The sequence below is a fragment of the Excalfactoria chinensis genome, chromosome 1 (genome assembly GCF_039878825.1).
Source record: "Excalfactoria chinensis isolate bCotChi1 chromosome 1, bCotChi1.hap2, whole genome shotgun sequence".
Classification (NCBI taxonomy): Eukaryota; Metazoa; Chordata; class Aves; order Galliformes; family Phasianidae; genus Excalfactoria; species Excalfactoria chinensis.
Window position 1 is genome coordinate 6,770,380 of NC_092825.1, and position 20,375 is coordinate 6,790,754.

At 47.1% G+C, this 20,375-nt stretch overlaps 3 protein-coding genes across 13 annotated transcripts in view; 2 read left to right on the plus strand and 1 right to left on the minus strand.

The window, feature by feature from the left end:
• Positions 1-104: 104 nt before the first annotated feature.
• MEIG1 (meiosis/spermiogenesis associated 1) lies at positions 105-5,631 on the plus strand. Of its 11 annotated transcripts, none has more exons than XM_072351785.1 (5): positions 156-185; positions 590-685; positions 2,003-2,148; positions 3,649-3,811; positions 4,929-5,631. In XM_072351785.1, the coding sequence occupies exons 3-5, from the start codon at positions 2,045-2,047 to the stop codon at positions 5,055-5,057; spliced, it is 396 nt and encodes a 131-aa protein (XP_072207886.1). In that variant the 5' UTR covers positions 156-185; positions 590-685; positions 2,003-2,044; the 3' UTR covers positions 5,058-5,631. The 11 variants fall into 11 exon arrangements, with proteins under 11 accessions (XP_072207851.1, XP_072207843.1, XP_072207877.1 ...); XM_072351758.1 differs by having other exon boundaries at positions 160-185; positions 2,016-2,148; XM_072351750.1 differs by lacking the exon at positions 590-685 and having other exon boundaries at positions 105-185; positions 2,016-2,148.
• A 7,638-nt stretch (positions 5,632-13,269) lies between these two features.
• On the plus strand, positions 13,270-18,671 carry TMEM243 (transmembrane protein 243). The gene is made up of 4 exons (XM_072347549.1): positions 13,270-13,482; positions 16,187-16,237; positions 16,533-16,637; positions 18,157-18,671. The coding sequence occupies exons 1-4, from the start codon at positions 13,405-13,407 to the stop codon at positions 18,277-18,279; spliced, it is 357 nt and encodes a 118-aa protein (XP_072203650.1). The 5' UTR covers positions 13,270-13,404; the 3' UTR covers positions 18,280-18,671.
• Positions 18,662-20,375, minus strand: part of DMTF1 (cyclin D binding myb like transcription factor 1) — a 33,562-nt gene continuing 31,848 nt past the window's right edge. The window contains exon 17 of the mRNA XM_072347536.1: positions 18,662-19,988. Coding sequence (XP_072203637.1) covers positions 19,879-19,988 — 110 coding nt within the window. The 3' untranslated portion in view covers positions 18,662-19,878. The remainder of the gene's footprint in view (positions 19,989-20,375) is intronic.

Here is a 20,375-nt window from a genome sequence, read left to right on the forward strand (position 1 = left end):
TCGGCCAATCGGAAGGCGAGCTCGCCTCTTGCCAGCCAATCAGACGCACGGCGGGGGGGAGAGGCGGGAGCAAGGGTTTAAAAGGGCAACGGCGGGAGGTGGTTGCCTAGCAACGGTGCGGCGGCCGTTGGTGCTGTGAGGAGGGTCCGCCATCACCGGGTGGGCCCGTCCCGGCGGGCACTGAGGTTTCTAAGGACGGGGAGTGGGAGCGGGTTGTGTGGGGTTGGTAGGGAGATGGTAGGGCTGGAGTCATGGTGATAGGACAGGGTGGAAATCGTCTGTGGTGGTGGCAGAGGGGCTGGAGTTGGTGCGGAGGTTGTGGGGTTAGGGGTCGTGGTCCTGTGTGGAGCCCATCCTTATGTGGGCTGGAATTGCATCGGTTGAGGCTTGGCTGCCTTTAGGCCTCAGGCTTCAGAGTGGTGTTTGAATCTCATGGTTGGGTGGTGGGAACTTTGCCTTCATGCTGGGCTCTGCCTTAATAACCGTGGATACAAGAGATATTCTGAGCAGTTTGTCTCTACTGTTGGCACGGTGACTGTTTAAATGCAATCTTCTGCCGTACGAGTTCTTTTCTGTTGTGAGTTTTAAGGAAGCAGAAGGAAAAAAGTTGGGGAAAGAAGCAGCATTGAGGAGCAACTGATTTAATGAGAGGCAAATACTACACAGCTTCAGTAACTGGAAAGAAGTAAGTAGTGAGTTACTTCTAGCTTCTCAGCTTTTGGCAGTGCTTAATATTGTTAAGGGAAGCCAGACACCAAAGACTTCAAATATCAGGGTGTTCTTCTGTTCCAGTGCCACAGAAGCGGGCTGCTGTGTTTCATTTTCCAGTAGGTAGCTGATATGAGAGTAATATTCCCTGTAAGCGTGCCCATTCTCACATATACAGACTGAAAATGTACCCATACTGGAAACAATGCATTTACTGGCACCCACGTAAACAAAACAGTGCTTATATAAACATGAATTATGCAGACTGTTGGTCTGATTTTCCCTCTTCAGATGCTCAGGACTGAGGTTCGCTTATGAGGTGTCCACACTTTGTTATAAATACACCTGCTTCTGTCTTGTCTGATATTTTCCCCACATGTCCAGTAGTTATTTCATGATCTGGATGAGACTGAAATGCAGGAAAATAAGGCAAAAAACTCTGAAAATAATAATAAAAAAAACAACTTAACTATGCAGGTGACAGAACACCTGCACAGCTTGCCCAGAGAATTTATGGGTTCTCCTTCCTAGGAGGTCTTCAGAAGCTGCCTGGATGTGATTGGAGTCACCTTACTCTGGGTGTCCCTGCTTGAGTGGGGCTGGACCAGACTGACCCAGAGGTCACTGCCAACCTCATCCATTCTTGGATTTTGTTCAGTCAGGGAAGTATCAGGCCTGGACACCTGCCTGAACACCTTGGAAAATTCAAGGGTTCTCATGTAAAGCCTGTTGAAATCATTGGAAATATCTCACCAATACTTAAAGGACCCCAGATAGTCCCTGTGAGTGCTGACTTGTATAAGTATTGTGGGAATAACATACACAGGCTCAGGCTGGTTTGGATTCAGTTGAAATTAAGCTGTCATTGACCTAAAAAACTTTCCTCAAAGCTGAAACAGAGGTATGTGGAATCTCGCCGTTTCCTCTGAATTAAGAGTAGGCAAACATTGCTTTAGCAGAGTTTGCTGTTCGGCGATGCTCTTTGCATAAAAAGCACTAGTATTTTGCTGAACTACGTTTTCTTACTGCTGTCTTGCGTTCTTTCACTTAACCTACATCTGTCTGCTGCCTTTTGCTTGTTTTTCACTGAACTGTAGACTGACTGGAGTATGGCTCATCTTGTGCTCTTATACAACGAGACCAGCTCTGTGCTGAGGCACCACAGTAGGCAAAGAGTGCCATTTCTAAAGGGTTGAAATGCCAGCCTAAGAATATCAGGATGTATTTATTTATTTATGTATTTATTTTTAATTATTGAAGTCACCAAGCTGACGCTTTATGTGACGCCTAGAAGTGTTTTTGAGCAGGAAGACCTGTGGGCAAGCAGTTCAAAACGATGGTGAGTCAGGAAATGCCGAGTGCATCGGGATGTCTTGAAGAACTGCACTCATCAGATGAATTCGGCACGTCCTCTAAAGAAGGACTTAAGCCCAGTAACATGTAAGTTATCATAAGGTGCTTAATAAGTGCTGAACTACTATTAATTTAAGATCTAATGCCTTTACTTATGGTACGGTCTTTCTCAAGTCCCAGATTGACAGTGGCTCTCTAACATAAACAGCGTACACAAAATTCTGTAATGGCTACAAAAGGGCCCTTTGCAGCAAGAGACTGAAGAATTATCTCAAGATTATAATACTACACTTCTGATTTATAATAAGAAGATATGCTGAGCATTTAATCTTATCTGACACCACGTAACTGGGTCTGAAAATTACTTTTTTCTTTAATTTTTATTACTAAATGTCTGCCTTCAACTACAAAACACCACTAAGAGCTGCAGAGCTCTTGCTACTTAATGTTCTAAGTGCTGGACTGCAAGAAGTACATCATTGTTGCTAGAAGAGAGACTGTGCATATTTTTTGACCTTTAATGAAGCATATGCAGTTAGGGATGAAGAAAGGCCCTTTCTCTCCCAGTGGCTCATACGTTAGATGACAGAGATGCAGATTTCAGTTTCCACATTGTGATAGCACTTCTCATTTTCCTAAAGAAGCATAAGCTGCAGTTTTTTTCTGTACTGATCTTTTTAACTAAAACCATTTGTGCATTTGATAACTCACCAGCTGTCATCTTCTTGAACTCTCAGCTGACATTGGAACTTGCCAAGTTTGCAAAGGGGTTTTATGTGGGGAGGGAGTCGGTAGCATCAGTAAGATTTTGGTTGGGCGAGCACTGACTAGGATGAATGTTGGTAGATTGTGTGCCTTCATACCCCATCCAACCCCACCCAAGTTCTTTGCCCTCTTCACTGTGACCATATAACTGGCAGTACATTCCTCCTTCTGTTCCTCACCTTGCCTGAATTTTTCTTTGTACCAGCCATTTCTTCATTCTGTGCTTGCCATTTTGGTGTTCCTTCAGTAGCAGAAAAGAAAAACCTGAAGAACTTTCCATCTCAAAGGGGCAGTGTCTATGGAGGTGTGAAATTAGAAACAATTACTGCGTTTTCTTTGTTTTTTATGTGTCTACATGCACCAGTAAATTCTAGACAGCACTGTTAACTCAGGGTGGCAAAAATATTACAATAACAGTTCCATAGATAGAGGAGTTATGGGTGTCATGGGTTTCTTTGAGATCAACTAGTGCATTTAATTTTATTCTGATTGTTTGTAATGATTATTTGCCCAGAGAGGTTGTGGATGCCCCATCCCTGGAGGCGTTCAAGGCCAGGCTGGATGTTGCTCTTGGCATCCTGGTCTGGTAGCTGGTGACCCTGCACATAGCAGGGGGGTTGGAACTGGATGATTGTTGTGGTCCTTTTCAACCCAGGCCATTCCGTGTTTGTTTTTCTTTTTTTAACCCCAGACTGGGAGAGGAAGACATTGCATTGGCTGTACTTTATCGTTTCAGTTTTGTTCTACCCATCTCTATTTCATCCTCACAAGATCACTTTGCTTTTGTCTTCTCTACTTCCTTTTCAAAAAATCTAATTTCAGGAAAATGTCCGAAGTTTCTGCAGCTGCGTCTAAAGCTGACATCAAACCAAAATCTATCTGTCATGCCAAGAAATGGTCAGATGAGGTGGAGAACTTATACAGGTTCCAGCAAGCTGGGTACAGAGATGAAGTTGAATATAAACAAGTAAAACAAGTTGATACGGTAAGGTTTAAAACTCTGCAAGGGTTATTACACTGAATTCCTCTCTCATGTTAAGTTATTAAATAAAACTGAATGTGCCTCTTATTTCCTGTCATTATGCTAGTTTCTGATACAGTTTTCTTTCCTCCCCGATCTGATTTGAATACTTGTGCTATTATTAGCTGTGTGGTGTGATTTATTTTACAGAAGTGAAACAGAAACACAAGCCAGCCTGGTTTTGTTCCGCTTGGAGATATCACATCGATTTCTTTGAACAGATGTAGCTGTTGTCCAAAATACTAATTCAGGTTTAAGGAAAGAAATATGTAATTCTCTGTGAAGTCTCCCCGTATCTCTGCCAATGGACTTGATAGGAAACACATTCATTGTCCAGGAACTCAGTCCTGTGCTATTGCATAGCAGCACAATCAAACATGCACGCTCAAAATTTGGTTTCTGTAGAATCTGATCAAACTTGAATTATCTGATGGCAGCTTTTATGTTACAGGGAGTTGTGTTACAGGCATTTGTCAATAGAACACATTTAGGACTTGTTCTTCTGCTCACTACATCTGATGGCAAAACTCCTTAGCTCATCAAATGAGATATTCGGTGGTTTCTTCAGTTTCAAAAGAGCAACAGAGGGTAATAGTGCAAATAATGTGTTACCTGTATTGAGTTTCTGTAATTGATCTTCCAAAGCGGCTTATATAATATGAAACATTTTAAAAGCTCCTAACCTCCTATGTACATAAATGCTGCAATTAGTGTGGTAGGATCAGTCCATTCAAGATTTATGGCACTGTGTAACCACACACAATTAAATCCTCATAAAAGCTGAAGAGCATCACTTACGTTGATTTAAGATGTGTGTTCTGTTGAAACTTGCCAGGATCTGGTAGTTCTTTTCCAACTTACACATTCAGAGATGCTGTATTTACTCCATGTTATGCTTCCATAGTGCAGTTATGATTAATGATGTAATTACAGTGTAGTTGTAACAAATGCTAAAGCTTTTATCTTCAGGCAGAGAGTGCACATAACTCAACTCTATGCCAAAGTAATGCAGAATGAGGCACAAGCATCACTCAGTGCAAACTTATTCCAGTGGATGAATATCCTTTTATTTCCTTTGTAGGTAGAGTGTTGGCCAGAAACTGGATTTGTGAAGAAGCTTCAGAGAAAGGACAACACCTTCTATTATTACAATAAGCAAAGAGAATGCGAAGACAAAGATGTTCATAAAGTGAAAGTTTATGTGTACTAATTTTGCTACTTCCTAAAGTTTGTATTGTTCTTTTCTTAATAAAAATTTTTGTTAGTTAGGATCTGTAAGTAAATGAGATTTGCACAATCCAGCATTTAGAGTATAAATGTTGTTCTTGGATAGAATGGGGAATACACAGCGTGTTCCAAATAATTTGATATCAAAAAGATAAGAAGCTGCAAAGGAACTTTGCACAGTCAAACCAAATATACAAAGTCCATTGTGAGCAGAGTCATTAATCTTTATTCTGAACGACATAATCTTGTTGATACCAGCTTGTGTCAGCTGCAGTCTCTTGATGTAATTAAGGGCTGTGAGGCTCCAAGTAAGTCCAGAAGTCTAATTGGAGAGGAGAGAAGCTGCAACAACCAGCGGAAAACGTTATTGTTTTAGTTTACTGTTTACTTAGTTATTGTTGTGTCAGATCTATTCCCCAGTATGTTTGCTTAGCCTTTCCCTTTCTGCCCTTAGCAGCCCGATTTAGGAGTCCTCCATCAAATGGCTCTACTCAAATAAACTTTCTCACACTCTGTGTTTCCTTATCAGTCACTGAGACTAACCAGGTCTGTTTCTTTTGTTTGTTTTTCTCATTTGGAAGTCCTTGATCAGATGGCCCTGCTGCAATAAACATTCCCACATGCCACTTCTTATTAATGAGGGCAACCCACCAAGTTCATTTCTGGTTACTGTCTTTGTTAACACCAGTGGGTCAGAATTTCAGTCTATAAGTACTTGTTCTTTTTGTTTGTCTCGTCATCCCAATGATGTGAGGCCTCAATTTTACATCAACAACTAAGCTGTCTCACTTGCCACATATCCTTACAGCGTTCACTGATGTGGAAACTCATGCTGTCTTATGGAGGAAAAGAAAGAAGAAAAAGATTGTGGATTTACATACAGTGGGATCAGGGAGTACAAAACTGCTCAGAGACCTTGGAACGCATCTCAAGTAATATTTAAGAGTAGGTAACCTACACAAGTGATACGTGGGGTTTCTGGGCAGAATTTATCTTACCTAAATTCAAATACCATGTTGTCAATACCTACAGCTTCTCATTTTACACTCTTTGTTCTGAATAGAGGGCAGCTGGATCTTCTGTGCACGAGGTAATTTTTGTCAGTGCTGGTATGGAGCACCAGCCTGTTGCTGTGCCATCAGCTGTGCAGATGCTGTCCACACGTGTTCCTAACTTGAGACATCTGGTAAATGTGAAGCACCTCATAGTTACCTTCACTTTAATACTTGATTCTGCCCAAACTGTGGATAACCGACCTGCAAAAGCTGGCTGTCATCTAAACATCTGAGTTCATAGTAGTTATAGAAAAGATGTTAAATCTCCTGTCTCCAGACTGAAGCACAGGTTGATCTCCACCAAGTTGTAGGCATGGATGTAGAAGGAGGACGTTATGTATAACCCTGGGGTGAATATATCTTGGGGTTATTCTCTTTGAAACTAAGGCCAGCTCAACCTGCAAACAAAGGGCCACAATAAACAGTATAGATACAGCGTTCAAAAGATCTGGTTGGCAAGAGGTGGCAATGTTCTAGTCATCTTATTTAGGTGACTTGGAGATTTTTAGCCTAGATTTATATTGACTGTATTAGAGAAACAACTGGAAGGTGCTAAGAAACAGTTGTGAGGCTTTTTTTGCTCCAGGAAGGTCACGGTGTTGTGTACAACAGCAACAAAGCATCACTGCAGTACGTTACCGTTCAGATTCTCTTTTTTCTTTCTTCTTTTCTTTTTGTTTGGTTGCTTTGTGCATCTCTTTGTAAGAGAGGCCTTGTTTTGTGCTTTGCAAACAAATAGCAGGAACAGAACAGTTGTAATCCATCCATTTTGTCACTTTACGATTGAGGCTCTCCCTTTTCCCACAGATTCTGAAATAAGGAAGCTTCCAGTGGATATGGAAAGTGACATCACTGCCCCAAAACAGGTAGATGAATTTATCAGCAGAAATGGCTGAATTTTTGCCATCAGCACACACATGGTAAGTGAGAATGAGTTTTATCAATCTATATTAAAGACAGAGTTGGGTATTCAAGCAGAATTAAAACAACAGGAAATTCCTGAAGCTTTTACTTTTTATTAGGAGCCTTTTGAAACTGAAACAAAAGTAAAAGGTGATTCTGTGTTTCCCTTGTTTTACCTGATGGCACTTAATGCTTTTGATGTGCTGCAGGTTTTGTCTGCATTGTGCTTTAAAACAGTGAGCACACATCTCATACAGCCCACGAGGGCTTCTTCTTGGCTCAGACAAGCAGGACAGCAATTCACATCCTACTTTGGAAGAAGTGAGTTGGCAGGTTCCTCGTGCTTAAAGAGGGCGAGCAGCCTAGATTTTATTACTAACAGTTTTTTTCTGCTCTGTGCGTGTTGAATCTCACTGTCATATTTAAAAGATTAACGGGGTGAAAAGAAAAGCCCTGTGATCAGTGCAGTTTATGGCGTAGCTTTAGTCAGCCCGAATGCCATGTTTGAAAGCTCGCTCACTCCATTACCAGAAGAACAGGTCTTGTATTGAAGGTGACAGTTTCAGCAGGACTTGTCCCTTGGCATCCAGCTTGCATTCATATTGCAATACAATCTGTGCCAAATTTAAGGCCCCAGCTGCGAAGCCAAAGTGATTCCTTTTCTGCTAAAAGAGAAACAGGTATGGGGCTCTTGCCTGAATTCAGCTTTGTCTGTGATCACAAGATAACATTAATCTGGTGTAACGCTGCTTGCTTGAGTTATTCCTCCTGAAATGGGTTTGGTATTCAGCTCTGCTTGCTGAGGAGGACACAAGGAGCAGCCTGCATAACACCCAGGTACAAGGCTGCCTGTCAGCAAGCCCAGCCAGCTGCCCAACATCCGAGGTACTCAGGCTCATTCTAATTCACTCTGTGGCTTCCCAGCAGACAAAGATGGATGCTCTCTGTGTTTGGTGAAGCTCTGAAGAGGTGCTAAAACAAACTTTTCCCACACCTACTTTTTGAGCTTTGCGTTTGACAGTTACAGATGAAATGATGAGGGTGCAACCCCTCGGAATTCATCTGCTCACACCGAGGAAATAAAGCTGTATTTTTGTATTTTAGGCTGATTTTCAGCCTTTACTTGAATTCATTACGCAGCTGTATTGTCTGAAAGTGATTCTACAGCTGATTGCCTTACAGTCACAGCGGCTCAACCACCACACCAAGTATCAGCGTAAGCATTTCACCGTTCACTTACAGTTCCTGAGTGGACAGTTCCAGTTCTGAAGGCTTTTGAGCCTCAACCTTTCAATTTTTTAGACATCATTTCCTTCTTTCAAGTTGTTGGGAATAGCTTCAAACTTTGTTAAGGAGAACTTTAACTCAGCAGCTGTCGGTGTGTCTGTGCCTCACACTGTTGGAAAAACATGAAGCCTGTCTGGGGACAGTTTGAATGGAATTGCTGTATTTTCTTTGCAGGTTCTCTCATATTTCCCCGGTTCCACTGAACTCTTCCATATCCTTCAGCTTTTAGTGTCAGGTGCTGCCAGATCGTAGGTCGTTTTGTGAACTCAAAGAACCATGGAATCCTAGAACGTGCCGAGTTGGAAGGGACATGACAAAGGTCACTGAGTCCAATTCCCAGCTCCACACAGGACCAACCAACATTCAAACCCTACATCTGAGAATGTTTGTCCAAACACCCCCTGAACTGGGGAGTCAGACACAAGATGCACAGAGCTTTGGTGAGACCCTGGCACCGACTGCCCAGAGAGGTGTGGATGCCCCATCCCTGGAAGGTCAGGGCCCCCTTGGACAGCCTGATCCAGTGGGGAGCAACCAACCCACAGCAGGGGATTGGAACAGGATCTGCTTTAAACTCCCTCCCAGTTCTGTGACTACGATTCTATGATCTGGTACCCACAGAAACCTCCCTCCCCTGCTGGCAGTAGCTCCATTCTGGCTGGTTGGGGGCGGTCCCAGCTCCTTGCTGCAGATGTTTGTCAGCAGCCTTGGCAGGAACACCCAAACACCTCCCCCAGAGGCACAGTGCCCTGCCTGGGCTGCTGGGTTGGCAGGGGACAGAGCACAAAGCAGAGCACAAAGCAGAGCACGAACCTCCCCCCCCTTCCCTTGGCAGCCCGTGCCAATGCCTCACCGCCCTTCCTGAGAAGAAATATTTCCTCCTATCCAACCTGAACCACCCCTGGCACAACCTGAGGCCATTCGCTCTCATCCTATGGCTGTTACCTGTGGAAGCAGCTGGTGTGGGCTGGAGCATTTTCCCCTGCTCTTCACAGGGATGGCCCGCAGCCATGCGTCTGCTCAAAGCCTGCCAGCAGAATGAAGAGAAGAGCTGAATGCTGCTGCATTGCTTGTACGAATATCACGTGTGGAAGAGGGACAATTTCATTGTGTATATTTATACTTAATGAAGTATTTCTCTGTTTGGAGATATTTTTTTCCAAAAAATTTGAAACAACAACAACAACAACAAAAACAATAACCAGCAAAGTGATTTCTGTTGATCTGCTGTCAATTGCAGTGACCTGAGATCTCACCATGGGAAGAAGCAGATGGCAAAGCCAGCGAGGGATGCCTTGGGATGGAGCTGTGCGCTGGATCTGTGAGCCCACGTCTCCCTCTGCTGACTGCATCCTGGCTCCCGTAGCCCCTTCCTTTATCGCATAGGATAAAAAGGGAGTGATTTTTGTTACTGTTTTTTTCTCCTGCCGATGGATGAATGCCCTTCCCACGTCCCAGCTGGTGACCACAGCAGGAAGGAGCTCCTCACATCAGCCCCCAGCGCCTGATGCCGGTGTGTGTCATCTTAGCAGCGCTGAGTTCACTTTGGGTCTCGGTGCCACTGGATCTTTCCATTCACCTTGAAACAAGGCATGAATCCTCGATTAAAGGAAGATGACCAATTACAGTTAGGAAGATACTCAGGGAAAGTTGCTATAAGCCAAGAGAAACAAGAGGGGACACCAGTGATGCTGCCAGCCCTTCTGCTGAATATTAAAGGAGAGATTATTTATACTATATACTATATTTGTGGTGCTGATGTTCTGAAGAGAATCCAAAGCTCTCTGCGATGTATGGGCTCAATCCATGCGTTGGGAGCAATGCCAGAGCTGTTTGTGAGAAAGGAGAGCTCAAGTGCAGTGAGTAAACCTTGGAACAGCGTGGGCACTTCAACACAGCCAGCTGTGATAGAGTCAAAGAATGGCTTGGAATGGAACTTAAAGCCCACACAGCTCCAACCCCCTGCCATGGGCTGGTTGCCCCCCACCAGCTCAGGCTGCCCAGGGCCCATCCAGCCTGGCCTTGAGCACCTCCAGGGATGGGGCACCCACAGCTTCTCTGTGCAGCTGTGCCACCTATCACACCTGATAGGTGAGAGATGTGATGTATCCTAAACAGGAGCGAGGGAAGGGAAATTGCATCCAACCTGTGACTTGTGGAAAGCAGACACTGCTGGAAAGGACACCTGATTCCCTTTTCTCACCTTATTATATTTCTCATAAGCCAACCAAACTTCACCCTTTAAGCAGTTTTGTTTCCTGCTCCCACAGCTCCATCTGAAGGGTTGTCCTGAGCTTCCTTCCTTTGACAGCCTGAAACCTCCCAGTCTGAATATCATTCACTGCCATTTGCTTTCGTGCCAGCAAAACCCATTAGCTTAAACATTTAGCTTGTTCCTTAGCATTTACTCCTTCTCATGTGTCGAATAAAACCACAAAATCTCTTCTTGTCCATTCAGCAGCCAAGCTGAGCTTTCCAGTCTTCTCATGTGAGACAGCCCCTGCCTGGTCATATGTCCTCCTTCCCTGCAGACTCCTGCTATAAAGAATAACTCATCTCCAGCCTCCGGAGGGATCCAGCTGTGTGTGCAACTCGTGCACGGGGCCACGTGCAGCAGCCCATAGAGGCCCAGGTTGCTTTGAACTGACCCATACAAGTGAAACCAACATTGAAACGCCAGGTATCTACAGGGGGGCTATGAGGAAGAAGGGGACAGACTCTTTAGCAGGGTCTGTTGGGATGAGACAAAAGGAAATGGTTTCAAACTGAAAGAGAGCAGAATTAGATCTAAGAGTTTTTATAGTAAGGGCAGTGAAGGACTGGAACAAGTTACCCAGAGAGGTGGTGGATGCCCCATCCCTGGAGGCACTCAAGGACAGGCTGGATGGGGCTCTGAGCACCCAATGGAGCTGTAGGTGTCCCTGTACATTGCAGGGGAGTTGGAGCAGATGACCTCTAAAGGGCCCCTTCAACTCAAACGATTCCATGGTTCTAAATGGTTGTGCTGGTCTAATGAAACCCAACCACTGTAGAGTGATCTCAAATGCAACTGGTTGGCGTCTTCAGCCCCTCCATCGGCATCACAGATGCTATGCACGTTGAGTGAGGGTTGGTGCTTCCATCAGGTTGTGGCTGGATTTTGCATCTGTTCTTAATTATTAGGATTCAATTGGGTGTCAGAGAAAGTTGTGCCCATTTTCAGCCATAACTCCACGACTAAACGCAGCACACAACACAGGGGCAGCCACAACAGCACTGTGGTGCTTCCCTGGCACCTTGGAACTGAGCTGGGCAGAGCTCAGGCATACAAAGCAGAACTGAAATACCAATGAAACTGACCATAACATTTCCACATGTCAAGAGCACTTGCTTGACCTGTGGGATGTATTTTCTGAGCAGATCAAGGTGACGTGAAGAGCCCTTCACAAGACTCTCCTTCACCAACCAGCGAGTGTGGGAGCAAACACCCGAGGGCTGGTCGAGGTTTTCTGACATCCACCCAGCACTTCATCTCGGGACAAAGGCAGCTCAGAGAACCCTCCATGGTTTGATTGAACTTCTCTTTCATCTCTGAAGCTGCGGTGCTTTGGTCTTCAAACGCGGTGACCGCGAGAGGGGAGAGGCTGAGTGGGGATGAAGAGTGCTTGGGCCCTGAGTACACATTGTGTGCCCCGAGACTGAGGGCCAAGCATTCTCCTCTGCCTCCAATTGCTGAGATAGTCTGCAATATAAGTGCCCGGTTCCCCAACTAAGGAGCTGGGATGCTCCCATGAGTGGTGACCACTGGCTCAAAGGGGGATTTGGGATGATTGGGCTCATCCAAACTGGGGCCTTGAGCAAATGAATGCACAGCATTTGTGGGGGAGGGTGTGTGTGTGTGTGTGTTTATTGCTCATCTGCTGTTGTTTTCATCCTAAAATGCACTTGGAGAAATGCTGCCGTGATTGCCACTAGGAAACGTATCTTGTGAGACAAACTGAGGCAAAGAGTAAGAAAAACTTCATGTACCTGCACAGGGGAAAAGGAAGACCCCAAAAGCTCATTTTTGAGCTCATCAGATGGTTTTAAAGCATCAATAATAAACATTTTAATCTGCTGAACTCACGGTATCAGCTTCAGTAGCAAGATCTTAAATAGCTCAGGGTCAGTGCAGTGACATTCACCTGCATCGTGCCGCCAAGATGGGCAGGTTCCTTTGGCAACGTGACTGAAAGCATTCAGAAAGGAAAATGGTGGGATGGGAGAGGATGGGATGGGATGAGATGGATGGGATGGGATGGGATGGGATGGGATGGGATGGGATGGGATGGGATGGGATGGGGTGGGGTGGGGTGGGATGGGATGGGATGGGATGGGATGGGATGGGATGGGATGGGATGGGATGGGATGGGATGGGATGGGGTGGGGTGGGGTGGGATGGGATGGGATGGGGTGGGATGGGGTGGGGTGGGATGGGGTGGGGTGGGATGGGATGGGGTGGGATGGGGTGGGGTGGGGTGGGATGGGATGGGATGGGATGGGATGGGATGAGATGGGATGGGATAGATGGGGCAGGATGGGGTGGGATGGGATGAGATGGGAAGAGATGGGATGGGATGGGGTGGGGTGGGATGAGATAGGGTCAGTATGGTGATATTCAACTACATTGTGCTGCTGAGCTGGGCTGGTTCCTTCTGCAACACGAGCTGAAAGGAAAATGATGGAATGAGGTGGGACAGGATGGGATGGAATGAAATGGGATGGGGTGGGATGGGATGAGATGTGGTGGGATGGAGGAACAGAATTGGAATGGAATGGAATGGAATAGAATAGAACAGAATAGTCCCCCCCTCCCCCTTCCTCCCCGTCCCCCCTCAGACCGTTCGGCACCTGAGTGCAGCTGCAGCCCCGTGTGTGTGTGTGTGTGTGTGTGTGTGTATAAGCCGTGTATGTGTGTGCGCGCAGCGCGGGGCCGGGCCGGCAGCGGGGGCGGCGCCGCAGGCGGCGTAGAGGAGCGGTGCGGAGCGGAGCGGTGCGGAGCGTTGCGCGGTCCGGAGCGCAGTATGAGGGCGCGCCCCCCCCGGGCTGCCCCAGCGCCCCCCCGCCATGGAGGGCTTCGCCGCCCGGAGTTACGGCACGGGAGGGCCGGACAACCGCCCGCTGTTCGGGGAGACCTCGGCCAGGGTAAGGGCTGCGGCGGAGGGAAGGGGGGAGGGGGGGCGAGCGGATGGGCTTTAATGTGCTGGTGGAAGGGGGGAAAAGAGCCCCGAATAGGGAAACCCCCCGTAAAACAACCCCACAAAACAGAAATGAAAATGAAACGGTGAAGTACCCAATAATGACAAACAGCCCCAGGTACGGAGGAGTATCTCCCCCCCTCCCCCCCCGGCACCCCCGGGACAGCAACAGAAAGCAAAGAAACGACTGCGAAGCTGCCCGCAAAAGGAAGAAAACCACTTCCACCGTCCCTGTTCAGCACCACCCAGACATCAGAGCATAAACTGCAGGGGTTCGTGGCGGTTGGTGTCTATAAGGACCTGGGGGTTTGGGTTATTAATGGTGGGTACAGCCCGGCAGCACCGGGACGCAGAGCAGTAGGACTGGTTGGGAAGGGCAAGACAGGCAAACCTCAAATTCACCATAGAACCATAGAGCCAAAGAACAGCTGGGGTTTGAAGGGGCCTCAGAGCCCACCCAGCTCCAAGCCGTGCTGTGGGCTGGCTGCCCCATCCAACCTGGCCTTGAGCATCTCCGGGGATGGGTCAGAACTCGCTGTCCCCAGGCAAGCCTTTGGGCCCAGACTTCCCATCTCTCTCCCGTTGCTGCTCTTTGTGCAGAGGGGAGCAGTCAATACAAACCTCCAGGCGTTGAATTCATGTGCTGCGTTGTGGATCCAGCACCCTGCACATCTCCCCCTGCCCATCTGCTCTGCCCAAAGCACTTTGGCTTTTGGAAACCTGCAGCATGGGACAGGCAGAGGTCCACGTATCCGTGGCAGCGCCGGACAAAGGAGCTCTGTGCTGGAGCTGAATGGTGCCTTGGGAATTCCCAGGGTTGCTTAGGAACAAATGCCGGAGGGGTCCAGAGCTGGGAGTGCTCCGAGTGAGAGCTGACTGTGCCTTAAGACAGGAGAAGGTCTGGAGGAGCACCAAGGCATGAATGGGGCTGGTAGGGATTTTGGGGTGTGTGATGGGTGCTTGGATGGGGAATGGGACAAGGCAAAGAGGCGGCCTTGGCCGTGGGATGGTGGCAGTGATGGGACCTGAGGGAACGGCATGGAGCTGTCAGGGCAGGGGCAGGGGGTGTCAGGGAAGGGTCTGCACCAGAGGGTGGTAGGCATGGAACCATGGAACCATGGAACCATGGAACCATGGAACCATGGAACCATGCCCAGGGCAGCCTGAGCTCAGAGTCCAAGGAGCGTTTGGCCAACACTCAGACACGGGGCTTTGGGATGTGAGGGGCAGCCCCGAGGTGCAGCTGTATGGATGGTATCAGTACGGGGAGATGGAGACTCTGCTGCCGTTACTATGGCTGCAGTGCTGGGTAGGACTCGGTGCAAAACGAAGGCAGGAGATGCTATGTGACAATAGGCAAAGCATCACAGGTGTGGGATTTCTGGAGGACGAAGTTAAAAGTGGAAGCTGCTCATGTTGCGTTGCGGTGGGAACGTTTCAGTACAGCTGAGTGGGCACTGATTGCTGCGGGTGGGAGCAGAAGGCAGCAAGGAGGCCGTGCAGCACAGGGTGATGATGTGGAGATGGTGGGGGCACAGCGGGGGTTCTGTCCCCAGGCCTTGTTGCAGGCGTGTGGCTGGAGGAGCTGAGCTTGGTTCCTCTGGTGTACGGGGCCATCCTGTCTGCTGTCCCATGCCGTGTCACCTGGCTGTAGGCTGAGGCGTCCTCTGTGGCTGCAGTGGGCTGGAATCACGCTGGGAGTTCTGCCGGCCATCTGGAGCTGGTGATGCGGGGTGTGAACACGGCTCTTCCATCATGCCTGCAGGTTACACAGTCAGAATAGCTTGGCTTGGAGGGACGTTAAACCCTACCCAGCTTCAACCCCTGCCATGGGCTGGATGCCCCCCACCAGCTCAGGCTGCACAGGGCCTCATCCACACTGGCCTTGAGCACCTCCATGGATGGGACATCCCCATCATAAACGAGTCCCCAGCTGCAGGCTGTGCTGGCACAAGCCATCTTCCTGCTTAGCTCCCAGCAGCCCACACGCTCACGGCTTGGATGTGCAGGTCTAATAATAAAGTGATGCAGAGTCTCCCCGGTGCAGCACATGGTGCTGGTTGGACACCGCCCATCACTGCCCCAGTCTGTGCTCTGGGACATGGCCTGGAGGTGAAAGGCTCCAATCAGCCCCAATCCCCTTTAGCCGTCTCGGCCTCTGCTTGTGTATTTTTAACCTTTTTGCTCTGCTAAGCTGCCCCGGAGCTGAAGTGGCCGCAGGGAACACAGCCCGTCTCTGCTCTGCCAAGTCCGGGATTTCAGGATCAGTGCCTCTAATCTCTGTAACCTGAAATACCTTCTTCTGCCAGCGGCCTGCTTGGAAAATTTCAGCACTCATGGGAAACCCTGACCCACAGGGACCGGTGCCATGTGGAAACGTGTTCTGCTGCTGGTGCCTGAATGCAGGTTCTGCTCCCCCTTTCTAACATGAGACACTCAAGGTCAGGCTGGATGGGGCTCAGAGCAACCCGATCTAACTAGATGTCCCTGACTAGATGGCCTTTAAGGGTCCCTTCCAACTCAAACACTTCAGTGCTGCCGCTCTCAGGCACTGAGGCTGTTTTGATAACAGGAATGCTCACTGGTTCAGTGCTCTGTGTCTGGTTTACGTGCATTTTGGCGTGCGTGTAATTCTCCTCTCTCCTCTTTAGGACAGGATCATCAATCTAGTTGTTGGCAGCCTGACGTCCCTGCTGTTTGTAGTAAGTACCCCATGTCCCGTGCTGCGTGTCTCCTGTAAGCACTGAGGTGAAAACCTGATGCTTCCCTTCTGCCAGTGCTGGTTATGCCCCCAGAAAACCCGTCTTTGAGTTTTCAAGTGAAAATGTGCCATAGGTGCCTATGGCCTGATTATCACACAGCTTCCTGAACTTCTGCCAGTGTAACATTATAGGGCTGATTGTACTGAAGCAACCCCAGCTGATGAGGACGTGAGCTTATGCCCATGCCATGCCAAGACATGGAGGGCTTAACTCATCTGTGTTTTCCTCCTTACAGGTCACTCTGATCAGTGCTTTTGTCTTCCCACAACTACGTCCAAAACCTGTGAATATATTTTTTGCTATCTGCATCTTCTTGTGTTGCATTTCTGCCGGCATACTTGTAAGTACCTCGTCTGCTGGGCGTGCTTTCAGGTGTCACTAAATAAAAGCTTATTTACGTGGTGCCTTTTACTTTCTGACACTCCTGAGAGACTGCTGGGATCTCACTGCCCTCACAGGAGGCCTTGCTAATTGCACCCCTTCCAGCGTCAGCTTTAGGTCACACTGCACAACCCAGATGTGTTTCCAGTTCACTTTCACACTGCCCAATTCCTCCTCCCGCAAAGGGAGGAGTATTTGTATGGCCATGTATTTGTATGGCCGTGTATTTGTATGGCCGTGTATTTGTATGGCCGTGTATTTGTATGGCCGTGTATTTGTATGGCCGTGTATTTGTATGGCCGTGTATTTGTATGGCCGTGTGTTTGTATGGCCGTGTATTTGTATGGCCATGTGTTTGTATGGCCGTGTATTTGTATGGCCGTGTATTTGTATGGCCGTGTATTTGTATGGCCATGTATTTGTATGGCCGTGTATTTGTATGGCCGTGTATTTGTATGGCCGTGTATTTGTATGGCCGTGTGTTTGTATGGCCATGTATTTGTATGGCCGTGTATTTGTATGGCCGTGTATTTGTATGGCCTTGTATTTGTATGGCTATGTATTTGTATGGCCATGAAAACAGCTGCTAGTTTCGGGAGGACCCTCCCTGTGAGTCATACAGCAGGAAAATCCCCATGTCACTCACAAGAGTTTCTGTAATATCACTGCAGGGAAAAGAAGGGAAGGACATTGAAGTGCTTGTGTCCGTGGCTGGTTGTCACCCCAAGGCAAATTGTGTTTGGCCAAACCTTCCATTTGTTTTTGCTGACTCGACTGTAGACAGGTGGGAGAGCCTAAAAACCAAACAGATAAACACTCCTCAAGCAAGAAGAGGCTGCATGTAAGGGAAAGGACTGGATGTAAGGAAAAGGTTTTTCACATGAAGGGCACTGAAGCACTAAACAAAGGTAGCCACAGAGGTGGTGGAGGACTCATCCCAGGAGATATTCAGGGTGAGGCTGGCTGGGGCTCTGAGCACCTGATCTAACTGGAGGTGTCCCTGTTCACTGCAGGGGGGTTAAGCCAGATGACCTTTAAGTGTCCCTTCCAACTCATATGATGATTCTGTGAAAACAAAATCTCTTCAAGAAAAGTGAAAGGCGACTCACGTCTTCATAGTATCATGGAATGGCCTGGGTTGAAAAGGACCGCAATGATCATCCAGTTCCAACCCCCTGCTGTGTGCAGGGTCAGCAACCTGCAGACCAGGCTGCCCAGAGCCACATCCAGCCTGACCTTCAATGCCTGCAGGGATGGGGCACCCACAGAACAGAAATGCTGTATCTTAACTATTAAGAAAATGTGCTGGACTCAATATTTAGCTTCCTCTAGTTGGGCAAAGCTGGGTTGTTCAAGAAAAAACAAACAAAAACCAAAAGCAACCCAACTGCAGAAGATGCCAGTTCGGTTTCTACTGCAAGTTTCCTAGGAAGAAATATCTGAAACCTTAACTAACATGAACTCACTCTTTCTTCTAGATCTACTGGTATCGACAGGGAGACCTGGAACCTAAATTCAGGAACCTAATTTACTATGTATTATTCTCTATCGTCATGTTATGTATATGTGCCAACCTGTACTTCCATGAAGTGGGTAAATGAGAGGCATTGGGAATACCCAGCGATGACGCTGCTGTTACCAGACTGCTTTCAGCTCAGCTCTCGGCTCTACCTGAGACATAAATGAGTACAGTTAGCCTGAAAGAAGTGGATCGTGCAAGGACAAATCAGTACATGATTTTCATGTAAATGTATATGTAATGTCCCTCTTGTTGGGGAGAATTATTGCCATAAGATGTGACATTCTGCTTTCTTTTGAAGAGCTACAGTTGCACCTAATGAACATTCCTGTTGTACCGACGTTTCTGAATGGCACAAGCTTTTTCATTTTGGAAAAAAAAAAGAGCATTTTTTTATTACTGTACGAATAAACTGCAGCATTGCGAGGCTCTTTAGCAGTATAAATAAATGGCATCTTACGGTTGCATAAGACAAATACTCTTTATTTTGTTGAAACTGAATATACAGTTACTTCTGTTCCCTAGGCAACCATTTGAAACTACAACTTATTTTTCACATTAACAAAACCACGGACTGAAAAAGACCAACTCTTGATTATGAAGAGCTAATTACAGAAATAAATAAAATAACTTATACATGAGTCTTTAGTTTCTATAGCTCTTACTCTCAGTCCCCAGCTAACAGGCTGTTGCTCAGCCTACGGCCTGTTGCAATCCTTGAATACAGGAATTAATTGGCTTCCTTTGCCTCAGGGCTCTGTGCCTAAGTTCTCACAGAGCTATTTCTCCAAGACTTTGCCACTTCCACACCAACCTGCCATCGACTCCCTTGCTGCATAAATCACCTCTAGAGGTGGCTGGTAGCGTCATGTAAACAGCGAGACCAAATGTTCCAGCATACTCAACCTTTCATAACGGTTCAGGGAGAGGCTGGTGGGTGTTGTAGCTTCCCTTTCTCATAGGCCTTCCCTTTTATTCAGCTTCACGTAGTGATGAAGGAAGGAAAACAAAAAAGATTTTCCACAAATGATCTTTCTGAGTTCTATCCGTTGCCAGCAACGGACTACTTGGGAACAAGCAGACCCGACAAATCCCATAAGCATCTGCCTCAAGTCCTATGTTGCAGACATACTAATAAACCAGATGAGATGGGAATACAGACCATTTCCTTACGATGCTGCCCATGCTCCCTGAAGTCTTTGATGGAACGCATTTTCTTCCTGAAATGTAACAGTCTTGTTCCACGTATTGTGAGAGTCAATAAGTGCAGAAATCATCACCCATTCTTCATGAAACGTGCAAACTGTTTCTTGCTGTGGCACTAAGAGGCCACGGTCCACAATCGCTGCCTTCTGTCCAGTTTCTGAGATGTGCAGCTCAGCACAATTCAGATCAGAATTGACCACGTGGCTCCTAGCAGTGAGCACTGCCAACAGGGAAACACTGGAAAACACACCCTGGTTGGATTGTAGTACATCAGGCTTCTATTGGCTGCTCTGTAACCCTTCACAAATGAGGTAAATGGCCCGAGCAGAAAAAGTGCACCGTCGTCATTTCAAACTGTTAAGTTTCTTTTTAAAGACATGGACTGACTGCCTTCTTTGGAAACGTGGCACAGGGTTGTAACTAATTTCACAATGCAAACAAGGTCAATACAAAATGGACATGATTACTGCTTCTCTCAGTGACAGCTCACCAGATCTTCAACATCTTTCGAATCCTCTGAGTCAGGACTGCCCAGTGATGAGCCAATAATGTGTGACCCATCTCCATGATGCTGTAGGATAGGATCTGTCAAGAGACGCAGTAAAAGAGAACTCGTTCATCATTCACAGTTCCATTAGAACAAATGTTAAATACATGTGAGACAGAAAACGCAGTCTGAGCTTTGAAACCATTTTAGGCAATGTTAACTCAAAATGAAACTAGTTCTTAATTTCTAGTCCCAAGGGAAGCCATGACTAATAAAGATGCAACCAGTGCGACTCGGGTTCAGACACCCCAGGTATTAATGCACCAGGCCTAAGGCTGACCCTCAGGTGGCTGTGCAATGAGATCCTCCCTCCAGAAAGGATTATTTGGTAGGTGTGGCACTGGGAGAATATTCCTGTGCTGTTTCCAAGTATGAGATGACTCCTGGCACTGGGAAGTGTGGCACAAGATATGAAAGTCCTTCCA

Coding starts and splice junctions, on each gene's coding strand:
- MEIG1 (XM_072351750.1), top strand. CDS start 2,045: ATGGTGAGTCAGGAAATGCCGAGTGCATCGGGATGTCTTGAAGAACTG. Junction 2,149..3,648: donor GGACTTAAGCCCAGTAACAT/GTAAGTTATCAT, acceptor ATCTAATTTCAG/GAAAATGTCCGAAGTTTCTG. Junction 3,812..4,928: donor AAGTAAAACAAGTTGATACG/GTAAGGTTTAAA, acceptor TTTCCTTTGTAG/GTAGAGTGTTGGCCAGAAAC.
- TMEM243 (XM_072347549.1), top strand. CDS start 13,405: ATGGAGGGCTTCGCCGCCCGGAGTTACGGCACGGGAGGGCCGGACAAC. Junction 13,483..16,186: donor TCGGGGAGACCTCGGCCAGG/GTAAGGGCTGCG, acceptor TCTCCTCTTTAG/GACAGGATCATCAATCTAGT. Junction 16,638..18,156: donor GCATTTCTGCCGGCATACTT/GTAAGTACCTCG, acceptor TCTTTCTTCTAG/ATCTACTGGTATCGACAGGG.